This window comes from Macrobrachium rosenbergii, chromosome 37, assembly GCF_040412425.1.
Source record: "Macrobrachium rosenbergii isolate ZJJX-2024 chromosome 37, ASM4041242v1, whole genome shotgun sequence".
Classification (NCBI taxonomy): Eukaryota; Metazoa; Arthropoda; class Malacostraca; order Decapoda; family Palaemonidae; genus Macrobrachium; species Macrobrachium rosenbergii.
The window spans coordinates 11,423,467-11,437,729 of NC_089777.1; the positions used below are offsets into that span (position 1 = coordinate 11,423,467).

The window sequence follows — 14,263 nt, forward strand, 5'->3', positions numbered from 1 at the left end:
ATTTATGTGCTAAATCTGAGGGGCAGTAGGCCATGAATATTTGGGAATACCTAAAGTGGGCCATGGTCTTAAAAAGTTTGAAGACTACTGGGATAAGCCATCACATTTGATGTTTTTTTTCTCTCTTTTACTGTCTGTCGTTTAGAGTAAAATTGTCCTTTTTTCGCCATCAACCCAGCCCACGCTTCAAGGAGCTTAGCCCTTGTCAATACTGTAATTAACAGAAAACAAGTAAAAAATGCGCCGAAGTTTCTTCGGCGCAATCGAGTTTTCTGGACAGCATATAATCAGGGCCACCGAAAATAGATCTATCTTTCGGTGGTCTCGGCATAATGCTGTATGAGCCGCGGCCCATGAATCTTTAACGACGGACTGGTGGTGGCCTGTCCTATATCGTTGCCAGACGCAAGATTATGGCTGACTTTAACCTTAAATAAAATAAAAACCACTGAGGCTAGAGGGCTGCAATTTGGTATGTTTGAAGATTAGAGGGTGGATGATCAACATATCAATTTGCAGCCCTCTAGCCTAAGTAGGTTTTAAAGATCTGAGGGCGGACAGGAAAAGTGCGGACGGACAGACAAATAGCCATCTCAATAGTTTTCTTTTACAGAAAACAAGAAACCGAAAAGAAGAACAAGGAAATATGAATGATTTCAACGGTAGCGACTGCATGGTTGTTTTTTAAGTTTTATCTAAGGCCCCTCTGACCCTGATGTGTGGTAAATAAATATGACGACCGGAAAAAGTCTTAATTGGTAAGCAGTTATCTGGCCTTGAGAGTGAAGATTACGTGCTGGACGATTCGAGTCTTTTTTTCTTCTTCTTCTTGTTTACGCTGACTTCCAAAGTTGTTTGTCACTAGACTGTGGTCTTAGCATGTTGGGATATAGCCTAGTGTGTGTGTGTGTGTGTGTATACATTTCTGACTCACGTCAGGATCGAACTCAGGTCTTGCAGTTGAAAGGCAAGGGCTCTGCCCACTAGGCCATACATATATATGATATATATATACAGCTTTTAAAAAGCAGCAGTTGCATGGAAACATGATTGCACTTACGTGGATCGCCGCGATAACAAATAATAACCATAAATATTAAAGCGACCTCCTACGGAAACATATCACCGGAAGCATAAATGCTCAAAGGAGCAAGGAAAGGTGCAGTTGGTAAAGGTCCTCTGAATACGCGACACACACTATTCAGTAAGTACATATGTATGTATATTTTATATATATAATATATATAAATTGTACATATATATGTGTGTGTGTATCTATCCCAACATGCTAAGACCATGGTTTGAAGATAAACAGCTTTGCAAGTCAGCATAATTGTGAAACAAAAAACAGAAAAAGAAAAAAATAAGACTTGACGCTATCAAACTGCTCTTCTGGTAATCTTCAAGCTCAAGGACATCTGCATATATATCATCGTAGGGGGTAGATCGTCAGTGCACCTCACGCGGTACACTGTAGGCATTACTTAAGGGTCTTTGCAGCGTCCCTTCTGACCCCTAGCTGCTACCCTTTTCATTCCTGTTACTGTACCTCCGTTCATATTCTGGTTCTTCCTTCTGACTTTCCACCCTCTCTAACAATTGTGCAACTGCGAGGTTTTCCTCCTATTACATGTTTCAAACTTTCTCGCTGTCAGTTTCTCTTTCAGCGCTGAATGACCTCATAGGTCCCATCGCTTGGCCTACTGATTATATATATATATATATATATATATATATATATATATATATATATATATATATATATATATATATATATCAGTATATAAAATGTGTGAGGGAGAGAGAGATCTTGCTATTTGCGAGAATGATTTACACATAAGTACACATATTGCAGTGACTAGCCATAAACAATATCAGAACAGTGGCCTACTTGACGAAAACTTGAACTGACATCGTTCTCCTTATAGTTTTCCTGAATGCTGCACCTTGTACTTCTGTGCAATAATTTTTTGAATTGATAAGACTCAAGACTCTATTGGGAGTTTTCACATGTCTATTGGTATTGGGGCAACTTTCTGAAGAGTCCGTGTCTACAAAAGTGCAATGGTGTTTATATGCAGTTATTACTTTTAATAGGCAGCAATGCAGCTAATTAAGAATGAGTATAACCCCATCCCGTGGAGATTTAATTATTAATTTGATTTTCTTGTCACTTAAACACTCTAACCACATTTGGTAATTATTCTGACAGACCATTTTAGAGAAACTAGCACCATTCTAATCCTGGTCTATTTCGGAGTATCCTTATCTGTATGTTGAGTGATAATGACTTGTTTTTACTCTGTTTAATACGTGATCACTAATTTTAAGTGCTTATTCATTAGTGCTCCACTCCTAAGTTCCACACTGACTTTATAATACTTATATATTTCATCGTTATTTACAAGTTTAATATCGAGTCTTTTGACCCCAGTGTTTTATCTTTATGTGGTGTGGATGTTGTTTATTACATTATTACATATTTTGGTCATAATGTTTTCAGTGTTGCGCGTTACCAGGTAAAACTTTTTATCATATGTGGAAAGCTTTCTTTTTTCCATAATCCTAAAGAATTCGATAGTGTAGATACCAAATAACGCTGAGCATATATAGGCAGAGTTTTTGAAGGCAGATTTCCGTTATTTATTTGAATTTTTAAGATTGCCATTGAAGTTTTTATCACGGTGATTTACTACTATTTACATCAGATGTGGCATTAGAAGAGTAGGCCCAACTCTTATTAACATTTTACATTTATTCTTAAATATGCTTTTACGAGGTAATTTAACACAACCGTGTTATATATTTGTGCGAGATGTGGTCCCTGTGGCGGGCTAGATTCGTCACTCGTCAGTGCACCTCACGTAGTGCACTGTAGGCATTACCGATGGGTGCGTGCAATATCCCTTCGGCCCCTGGTTGTGCCCACTTTCTAGCATCTTATTTTACCCCGTTTTCTGCTTCCTTTCTTCCATCTCCCTTAACTATACTCCTCAGTGCAACTGTGGAGCTTCTCCTAATGTGGGTTCGCCTTCAAATCCTTTTACGCAGCCATTTATTTTCTGTATCTCTGCATCTTTTTGTCCAAGTGCCACAGTTCTTGGCTTTATAGCCTGTTTCATGATCCGCTTACTTGCGAGCTGTTGGTGCTCTCTCTTGCCGTCGTTTGTGACAGAAATGGCAAGTGAGATAATGGTCGATACGATTCTTAAGATTGTTTCCTTTATTTCTTGAAAGTTGGATTTCTAATTGACATTTTTCTCGCTGTTAAGGTAGCAGTGATGTTCTGGGATCATTATTGATTTGCGGTACGTTACAACGTGGCAACTCTTTATATATATATATATATATATATATATATATATATATATATATATATATATATATATATATATATATATATATACAAATAATATATATATATAGATATATATATATATATATCCTGTCACTTAGAGGATAAATATAATAGTGACCATATTTTTGACCTTTAGTTACATCCCGTGACTTAACAAATTATGATTATGATTGTTGTAGCTGTTATTATTCCACATGAAATTTCCTAATTTCATCATCAAATATATTTAGCTAATAGTATTTTTTAAAAATTATAGCTAGTCTTCACGTTTCGTTGTTTTTTTTTATCATTTTGTGTATAGATTGGTAAATGTGTAATTCAAATTTTGTTATTTTTGTGAGCTTGTTGGTAGTGTATTAAGTTTGTTTCAAATGTGTGTTCATGTGAGCTGATAAAATTGCAGCAATATTTCTTTTATGGTAAATAAAATGTCAGTAGATAATTACACATATTTTTAGGAAGCGGAATTTACGCCTCTTCTCTGTTCATAGACTGTCCCTTATTTGTTGCCTAGTATTTTTCCAAGTTCTAATTCAGTTTAATGTGCTGTCGGCTGTCTTTAATTCATCATAATAACAACATTAACGTTCGCTTAAGATTAATGTTAAAGCAAACGTTTTTATTACGTAAATAATTGCAGTAGTCCTCTTATGCTGTGTCTGGCAGTGGGTGGGTCTTGGCGGTACTCCCAGAACTTCAAGATCCTTGAATTTCCTTGGGTTCATCGTGTCAAGGCAACCAAATTCAGATATTTCGCTTTTGTCCTTGGAGGTTCTTGAATTGTGATTTGTGGATTTCTGTCTGGAATATTCGTTTATTGATATTAAAATCATAAAAATGCAGTGAAAATGGTGGTGATAATTAAGAACAGGTAAGTTAATGTTTGTGTGTTATCAGTAGAGGAACTTCTAGGCCAGTTTTAGTTGAAATAATAATACACATACCAGGGAAATTGTGCAATTCATCGTTTATTATAGTTGGTTCTGAAATGTAATTTGATGATATTTCTAAATATCTAACCTATTCCAGAACATGATATGGGAGTTTGTGTTGTGGCCTTGTCTTAACTTTCATAACATATTAAAATCTATCAAAATTTCGGCTTTTCCAAATTTTAATGTAATGTTTTAATGATTAAATTTGGGTTGTCCAAGTAGGACTTGGCTATCCATATGTCTCTGGGGATGTACTCCTCACCCCATAGTGAAGGCTTTGCCCCATCCCGCACTTTCTCCTTCTTGGGTAGAGCTGGAGTCTTGTCATAAGAACCAGGTAAAAAGGAAGTTACCTCAGTGTATTGTGGTAGGCTAAGTGGGGGAAATCTCTGACATACCTGATGTTATTAAGCACGTTTTCTGTGGGTGTTATCAAGTAAAGATGCCTTTCGGCATTGACTGACCATTAACGTGAAGCTTGTTTAATTTTTATTGTATAGCCTATATGGTGCTTTGTGTTTTTTTGTAAAATGTTTATTTAAACCATTATTGCATTTTTACTTGAAAATATGATGGTAATTCTAAGCCCGCTGTCCGCGGTGAGGTAGCCTATGGCAGTTGACGTTTTTCTATAGAACTTGACCTGCTGAACAAGAATTTCAAGTAAAATTTTGTCGGTCGGCTGTAACTAAAGCGTAATTGACCCTCGAAAACTGCACACCGGTACCGTGGGTCCCCTGCACTGGCGCATACAGCTCAAGGGTAAATTACAGTTTAGCTGCAGCCGACAGGCAAAATGTTACCCTAAACTCATGCAAAGCAAGCAAAGCAACACTGAAAAACGTCAACTGCCACAGGCTACCTCAACTGCACACTAAGTGTTGCTTGCGATCGTGGGGGTAAGAAACGTAAAACGGTAAACAAATCCGCCATCTTGGGTTATGTGAACCACTAGGGAGCCATATGTTCAGGGGGTGGGGGTGGGGGGAAGGTGGAGGTACTGCACAAAAGGTACAAGTTGGTAAAGTGACATAGGACTGTTATGTAGAAACATGGCGGTAAATGACAGTTACCCAAAAATAATAACACCTCCTACATGAAAAGCACTAAAACCTAAACTGTAACATTTACCCAAAAATAAAACACAGGTGACCTAACTACCTACTAATAAAGAAGATAGTTTAGGAACCTTACCTTAAAGGGGTGGAGGGTACAATTCAGCCGCCGCCTTTACAAAACGCGTGGAGCCTCGTCTTCGGGTCATCAAAGTGGATTTTAAAATGGGCCACTGCCAAGTACCTGAGGAAGTTGTACCTCCTACGGCAATGGTATTTGTATGCGCACCAGTTACTGGGTCCACAAAGTTCATGGAGTGATTGACGGTTAGTGCACATAGCCTTCGTCCTTCAGGTGGTCATAAGCTCTCCAGCAATCAGATACAATAGTTGTCCCCGGTACAATGTAGTCCTTATAACTAAGGTAGCAATTGACACAGGTAAGAGGCAAATTGCACTTGGTTACAGGCTCAGAGGAGCGGGAGGTTCCGGGGTGACGTCTGCCATCGTGCTGGGTTGAAGAGTGAGTGAACTGTGTCGGTGAACTGCACCGGAACAGGGTAGGAAGGATGAAGTTTGGGGGGGCTAAAAGTGTATTTCTGCTTTCAGTTTTGGGGTGGCGGAACGGCGCTGCGCGCCTTATCCGCATTTTTAAAATAATCTGGCAGGCTCGTATGCTCTGGCAAGCGGTAATATTGCGCTGTGCGCCCCAACCACAGGGCTTACAAAATATGTAAAAAAAAAAGGTTTCTGTTAACTCACTGAGAGAAAGTGGTAGCGAAACGTCCTGCAAGACTCCTCCTTACTCCTCAGGTGTCCCGACAAATGTAAAGTTTTGTTATTATTTATGGTAAAATCATGTTGCGAAGAGACGTCAATATATATGTGAACGGAAAAGTACTGGAAGAAGGTTGTAGGCACAAGCTACAACGAATAGGAAACGGTTATAAAACAGTTGAGCAAAAGGAATACATGTAACTGAGTTTATGTATTCCCCAAATTCTCCACCTGGGTGAAACGTAATGTTGGGGTAACGTTGCAACGTGATTGGTTGGGTACAGCCACCAGCCAAAAAACTGCTCTCTCAGTTGGAGGCATTGGATGAACCGAAAGCTCCCCTGTTAGACCGCGCATGTGTGACATGGCCTGGAATCAGCAGTAGTAGTGATATGTGAAAAGTACCTTTGTAATGGCTCGCGCTATCCATTTATTCCCCTTATTTTTACCTTTGTTTTTTGTGTTCCAAATGACATATATAACTGGAAATACAACAATAAGTTGCCCAAACCTTTTCCCAAGTTATTTACCCCACCCAGAACCCCGGATTCCCAACGGGTCCCCCTCACCATGAGCTATTCTCGAAAGTGTTTTTACCCACCCAGGACCCAGATTCCCAACCGGTCCCCCTTACCGTCGGCTACAGTTCTAAGGTAATTTACAGCTTAATTACAGCCGAGCGACAAAATATTACTTTAAATTCTTGTTCAGCAAGTAAAGTTCTATAGAAAAATGTCAACTGCCATAACCTAGCCCACCGCGGACAGCTGGCTTAGATCTACCAATATGATCTTCATATGTTTTAATACATGATTGCAACATTTCCGATTCATTTTGTTAGCAAATAGGCGTAAGTAGTTGAGTAAGTGGACCCCACCCTTATATAGGTTACTACAATTTTTTGGGAACCACAGTAGGAAAGCGGGGTTAATTGCTGGGGAAAAATATTAAACGCTTAAAAATAGGGACCGTTCTAATCTAGTCCAATCCAAGGGACCCAGCCTTCTTTGGACCCCTACCTAACCTAACCTAAGATGTCGGATCCGAACTGAGACCTAGATCCCTTGCCAAACCTAACCTAACCTAGGAAGCCTTGTCCCTACGTAGCCAAGGGGGTGGGAACGGCTTCACTCACCTGGGAAACCCCTCCCCCACATAACCTGTTGTTTAGGGAATTTAAATATTGTTTAAATGCTTTGTTTTGCGTCATTGAGCAATTTATGATAGCATATGTTTAATAGGTAATAGGAGAGCTTTCAGTTGTTCAATGATGGTACTATAGGTTCTGATTGCTCAAGTGATTGTTGTTGGGAGAAGGGTATTCGACTCCCGATTTCTCTGAATCACTTGCAAAAACAGGATCTTATTGTAAGTTCAATTATTTCAAGTGTTTATTTTTAGTAACTTGTGTTGTTGCTCAATATGTGCCCAGATAAGGGTACATTGTTTCTGCCCTACCTGAAACTTCTTTTTTAGGAGGTGTTTATTATTGTGTTGAGTGTTCCACGCAGTGTTTGTGATAACATAGTAGTAAGAGTACCTTTGTGGTATTATTTTACAGTAGTACCAACTCATTCTATAATAATTACTGTATAGTGTTATAGATGCATTTTGCATAAAAAGTAATTAAACTTTGTCTCTGAACACTTTTCGGGGAAATTCACCTTATCCGAGATATGAATGTTTATATAATCCCCATCCTTGAAAAATTTCCAGGTGTTTTGTTTACTTTAACACGGACACAGTTTGTGCTCTGATGCGAGTTTTGTTTAGAACTGCATGTGGTTCTGATGCGAATTTTTTCCCCCTTAAAATTGCATTGTGGGTAGTTATGTGTTGTCTAGGAGTCACGTGACCTGGTGAAAATCTTCCAGGTGTCAGACATTTTCGCTTGTCATTTGGTTCAAGCCCGCCATAGAGTGAGGATATGTCCAGTCTGTGTTCGTCTTGTAACTTTGATTATTTTTGCTTAATTCATGATTTCTTTAAAAATGAAACGCGATGCATTGATTTTTAAAGACGACATGGAGTGTTATCTGCAGCAGTACAGTTCAGTTTTACACCAATTTTTACTTGAAGCTGCTAAATTATATCCACCTTTGACACTCAGCCACCATCACCACCTAGGGAATCATTTTCTGATGATGACGACGATAACAATGACACAGTAGATGAGCCACAACCATCTTGTTCTGGATACTGTATAACCCATCAAAACGTTTGTGTCCATCCAATTAAGGTAAATTTATAATTGTTTTTAAAATATTGTAACATGATTTACCTTCTGTAACCGCTGTGGCTAGCTCGCGCAGTGCAACATTACCTCTTGCCAGTATATATATGAGCCTGCCAAGAATCTTTTATAAGTGCAGACAAGGCGTGAAGCACCGTTCCGCCACCCCCTTGCAGTTAAGGGATGTTAGGCTACATTACACTAGCCTACGTTGCCTGACAATGGCTTGCTAAGTATGCTATGATTTACCTCATTTTATTCATTAATTCAAATGCTGTTTTGTGTCGATGGTGATTTACCCTATCCAAAACCCCCCATTCCGAAAGGGTCCCTAACCTTGTTGGATGTAGTAGGGGTGTGTAGGCTAGTAACTCAACTCATTTCCCCAATGTATTACTATCATAACCATTCAGAACACATTGAAACACACATGAAAATACGTAATTACTTTGGAAAAATGGAGTTGGAACTGTTGTAAAAATTTACTTTTTTTTTCTGTTTCTGTCTCTGACCCAAGTGTTTTGGTCCAGCATTTTTTATATTTATTACAATGATGTTATAACACTTGATATAACAGTATTTAATTAAAGGCTCTGGATGGTATATGTACAGTACCAAGAAAAAATACAGGTATTTAGGAAGTATCCTGCTGTGGACCACAAAATTATTCATTTGTAAATGGATAATGAGATAATAAAGAATTTCCCAAAGTGCCAAAGTTGTTTGGAAGTGTACCATATTTCAGTGCTGAGTTCAGTAGTCATTTAGTGACATTTTACGTTTGAACTGCAGTCTTTTAACTTTCAGCATTTCCCAAAATTAGGTTGTAAAAGTTGTCAATATGTTTGCTCTGGCTGTGTTCAAATTGTGACTTTTCAGGGAAGTGTATCATGTTTTTAGTTATAGGTGTTGCAACATGTAATGGGTAGATAGAGGTTATCTCATTTTCTTATGTTCATATGTATGGTGAGGCTTTTATGATGTGACTTTCATGCCTGCCATTTTAGTTCTCCATTTAAATGCTTTTTAAAGTTGTTGGCCTTGGATTCTGGTTTTTTCTGTATTTGCTTATATTTTCATCATCATGAACATTTGCTTTCATGATCTTTGGGGGTCTTTTTTCCACTTTTCATCTGTTATAATGCTTGTCTTCATGTTTTCCTTGGTTGTAGTTTTTGCAGTTTTGCTTTAAGTTCATGAGTTACCTATATTTAGCTTGCATTGTACATTATTTTGGCATATCATGTATTGTTGAAATGATTTTCTTCTATGCAGGTCACAATGGACTTGTTGCTGCCTTTTACCTTGCCAAAGCTGGGAAAAAAGTTTGTGTGCTGGAACGACGTCATATTGTTGGTGGGGCAGCAGTTACAGAAGAGATAGTGCCTGGATTTAAATTTTCCAGAGCTTCATACGTCTTAGGGTTACTGAGACCAAAAGTTTACCATGATCTGGATTTAAAGGTAATGGAAAATGTTGAGAATGCCATTGAGAGTTTTTGTAATAATTTTTTATTCAATGAATTTTATAACATACATTATGATTTTTTCATATTTATAGGTTTACTTTTTATCAAGCAATGAACATTAATTTGTTTTCCATGGTAAGTAAATAAATCTACTGCATATCTAGATAGCCATGGCAGTGACTGAGGTACTTGATGCATATTTGCTTGTGTGTGTGTGTGTTAAGTGCACATATTTACAGTGGGACTTCATTATAGATGGATCCCCACGAATCCCTAAAACCATTGGTAATTGGGAACACCTTATGTAGCAGTATACTGTACACTTGCCAGTTCAAACAACCTGTTTATGCCAAAATAAACCCCATACCTCTTATAATAACCATGATTGGTCATAAATGGTGAAGAATACTGTAATGAAAAAATTATGAATACTGTATTTCTTAAACAGTATAAGAAAAAAAAAAAAATGACCTGAAACTAGCAAAATTAACAAGTTGATTGTTTACGTAATGCTAACTACACATCAGTCAACCTGTGTTTATGTATTGTTAACTATGCATCAGTCAACCTGCTTATGCCCACATATAACCTCAGTACCTCTTATAACAACCATAATAGGTCATACATGACAGAGAATAAAAGATTATGGATTTTTACCCTTGGCTAACCATGGGCAACTGCATCAGAGCATTGTGGATTAGCTACAGTGGACCCCCGCCTATTTGTGGTTCCGGATTTCACGGCTTCACCTATTTGCAGATTTCTCTGTGGAACATATATGTACACAGTATTCACAGAGAATTTGCCTGTTTGCGGTCTTTTTCATACAGAAATATTCACAAATTACTGTATTTTCATATAATCTTTGTGACTAAATGCAATTTTTGTGATAAAACTCTTAAAATATTCAGGTATAAGCATTTATAGAACATTTTTTGGTGTTTTGAACTGTCAAATAAGCAGTTATAAGCAAATTTAGAGGGGTTTTAAGTATTGCAGCGGGGTAGTGATATGCATCCCATGCGAATACTGGGGGTCGAATGTAGTAATAATATTCACTAATTTATTATAGCGTCATGGACTGAAAGTGTATCCACGAGACCCCAGTTCATACACACCTCTGCGTGAGAACTACTGGAAAAATGGAACAGGGAGATCATTAACTCTTGGACCTCATGAAGATCAAAACTTTCAGCAAATCTCTCAGTTCTCTGAGAATGATGCAAAGGTATTGTTTGGAAAAAATAAGTTTTTCTAAATCTGCACATAATTTGCTGGCTTTCTGTCCTTATATGCTCATAAAGAATGAATGAATCCACCAAAAAATTAAAAGCCTTATTGATTACAGTTGTTTTACTTATGTTATCTTTTTGTTTTCATCAATATTGTAGTTATTTTTCATATCAGTGTTCATGGATGTAATTTTTATTATATTTATAAACATTTAGTTGTCTTTAGTTCATATCATATTTATGAAATGTGAATAAGTTTTTTATTAGTGTATACTGAAGAACATTTATATGAAAAAGAAGTCATGACTGTCAGGATTGTTGCATATTTTCAAGAGTGCATGGGTAATTGGTTATTGCTTTATCATAGCATAAAGCTTAATTTATCCCTATAATGGTATGGAGTGAAGCCCACCACCATCTGTTTCTGTTTTACAACTTGGGAAGTTAAGTACATTTAACTTGTCATTACTTTACTGTATGTACAGTACATCTTGATCAGTACTGAAACCCTTTTTGTTTTGTTAATGTATTGTAGGAGCACTTACTAATTGCACATAACATTCTCTCTTGCTTTTCAGCTTAAAACTGATGTTAGCTTGTACATAGTATTGTTAGTCACTCAAAAATTTTTTTATGATTCACTTCCTCAATTTATTGACATCAGATTTGCAGATTATCAGTTGCAGCTTAAAGTCACAAATAATAAGAGTCAACACAGTCCAGATATAGCCTTGCTGCATTAGGAACAGAAAAGAACCTAATAGAGTTGGTGTTAATGACTTCTCTCATCAGCTGATTACAAAGATTAAACCGATAGGATTTTAGATACATTGTTCCCCCATTGCCTTATTCTTTAACATGGGTTATGTACAGATGGGGAGAAAGGTTTCATTCTGTGGTTGTAGTGTTCTTTTTTCCTCGTCAACCACAAAAAAGGATAAATTTTGGATCACATGCATAAGTTAAAATAGTGTATACAACATCAAGAATGTATATTACCCATTGGTGGTTTTTCCACTTAAAATGTCTGTTATAAGTTGTGTTGCAGCCGGTGCCATTACTTTTTGTTAACTGTACTATGGTTCTCAGGTTTTAATGTACAGTATTTTACAGACAATAGGTATGTTCAGTAGTGTATGATTTTGATATCCATTTCACTTTCTTAGCACTTCAGCTTTATCATCATCATCTTAGTGTGTCCATGTTTTGACAGCTTATTTGTACTGCAAATTTTAAAGAGGTAGAAGGATGACCAAGCCCCCCATTGAGATATTACCACTACAGAGATCAAGGTCCCTTTCAGTGCTGGTCATTGCAGTCTGATGTTGGACCCCTCTCTGGTCATGGACCAACTTGGAATACTTTGGCTTATGTATTTTGCTGTTGAAACATGATTGACTACCCTGAACATCCTACACTTTTTACCCTTTTCAGTCTATCCTATTTTGTTGTGTAGCAGAGAATAACTAGTCTGGTAAGCATCTCTTCTAGGAGAAGGCCACTTTGAAATAAATCTTGGATGGTGCCATAGCTTTTTGTACTAGGATCTTCCACTGTCTAAGATTGGAGTTCATTTGCTTGGGCATTCACTCAAGCTCACTTTTCTGCTGGTTCCTTCTACCTCTTGTTTTTCAAATGGTGTGTAGGGCAGGCTTAGCAGAAGGGGTGAGGTTGCCTGGTGGTTTAACAAGAGGCTGCCTTACTTTTACTGTCTTTATCAGTATCCATGACTTTGTTTCAAAATCACCACTACTGTCTTTTCTTCATTGTGTCTAGCAAATCTGGAGATTTATTTATCCTTGCAGGACATGCCAACTCCTCCCAGTTGACCAGTTTAATTCTGGCAGTAATTTTCTCTTTTTAGGGGCTTACATTTTTCAATGTTAATATTACATTTATATTATTTCTGTTGTTTTTGTCAAGTTTGCAAATATTCCTTTATGCACGTCTTAAATGTTGTTGCTTCTTTCTGTTGATGGTGACCTTAATCCTGGTCCACAGAAGTGTCATATATAGCAATATCCATGGATTGTATAAAAATAAAAAGTACTGTATATTTCAGCATATAAGACTACCTTTAAATCCTAAAATTCCCCCCCCAAAAATTGGGGGTCGTCTTGCACTGCCATTCTAAAAATCAAACCTTGAATTCTGTGATGTTTATTGGTAGGCTAGCCTTGTCCTTGGTGTGATAAGATTCACATTATGAAATAAAATAATAAAGATAATAAAACCCTTTTTTACCTTACATATTATTGGCATATCTTCATAATAGTGTATTTGAGGGATAATTCCATGTCAATAAAATCAGCTTTTATCTATGTGAGCCCAGCTGAGAAAATTTAAACATCGAGTTATGGTTGCACTCACAGAAGTGTAATTACGTTAGTAATAACATTTAGGTTAACAATATATTTCATTAAAAATTCATTATCATTGTTCTGGTAAATAAAACAATTTTGGATTACTGTACATAACCTTCATTTTTCAGTAATTATATACAATAATTATTGTATATTATTGTATTTGTTGTTAGGGTTTGTTTGTGATTGGCGATGAAATGTAAGCAAAACACTGGTTTTCCTTTTAGGCGACATGTGTAGAACAGTGTTTGTAATATCATGTTTACAAAACAAATGTTTAATAAGATACCTATTGTTGCAAAAACTAGCCTATACACAGATGGTTTTGTAATTTAGCAGTTGTCTTATACTACAGATATGAGATAAATTCATGAAAATTTGCCATAATTTTTACCTTGTCTTATCTAAAGGTTGTCTTATACACGGAAATAAACAGCACTTTGATGTTGCTGCTATTAATTTTGATATCCTCATTTTTCTGAAAACCTTGTTTGATTTGCAACATACTTTAGAACTTGATTCCAGGGTTTGAGAAGCCCTTTTACTCAAACTTAACGTTATTCAAAGGGCACATGGAATGGATTTGTTCATATTCAAGGAGGTTTCTTTGCATCTCAGGCCATGGTATGAGTTTGGATGACATGAAACACAAGTGGCTAAAGTCTGTGGAAGATTATTAATCTTTGTGATTGCTAGCTATAGGAACCCAGATTTGGAGGACTATATTTATGGCTAATTACTTAACAAAATGGCATCAGTTTAGGAAGCTGACTCTCAGGCTTTTATTTTTGTTGTTGATTACAATGAGTTCAGTTACTGCCACAGGTAATGATGGTGTTCTT

The 14,263-nt window shown here is 37.0% G+C and overlaps 1 protein-coding gene across 2 annotated transcripts in view; it reads left to right on the forward strand.

The window, feature by feature from the left end:
• The window catches only part of LOC136825296 (pyridine nucleotide-disulfide oxidoreductase domain-containing protein 2-like), a 51,241-nt gene that overhangs the window by 7,897 nt on the left and 29,081 nt on the right, over positions 1-14,263 (forward strand). For both annotated transcript variants that reach the window (XM_067081405.1, XM_067081404.1), the window contains exons 2-3: positions 9,634-9,821; positions 10,899-11,054. In XM_067081405.1, the coding sequence (XP_066937506.1) occupies positions 9,634-9,821; positions 10,899-11,054 (344 nt within the window). The remainder of the gene's footprint in view (positions 1-9,633; positions 9,822-10,898; positions 11,055-14,263) is intronic.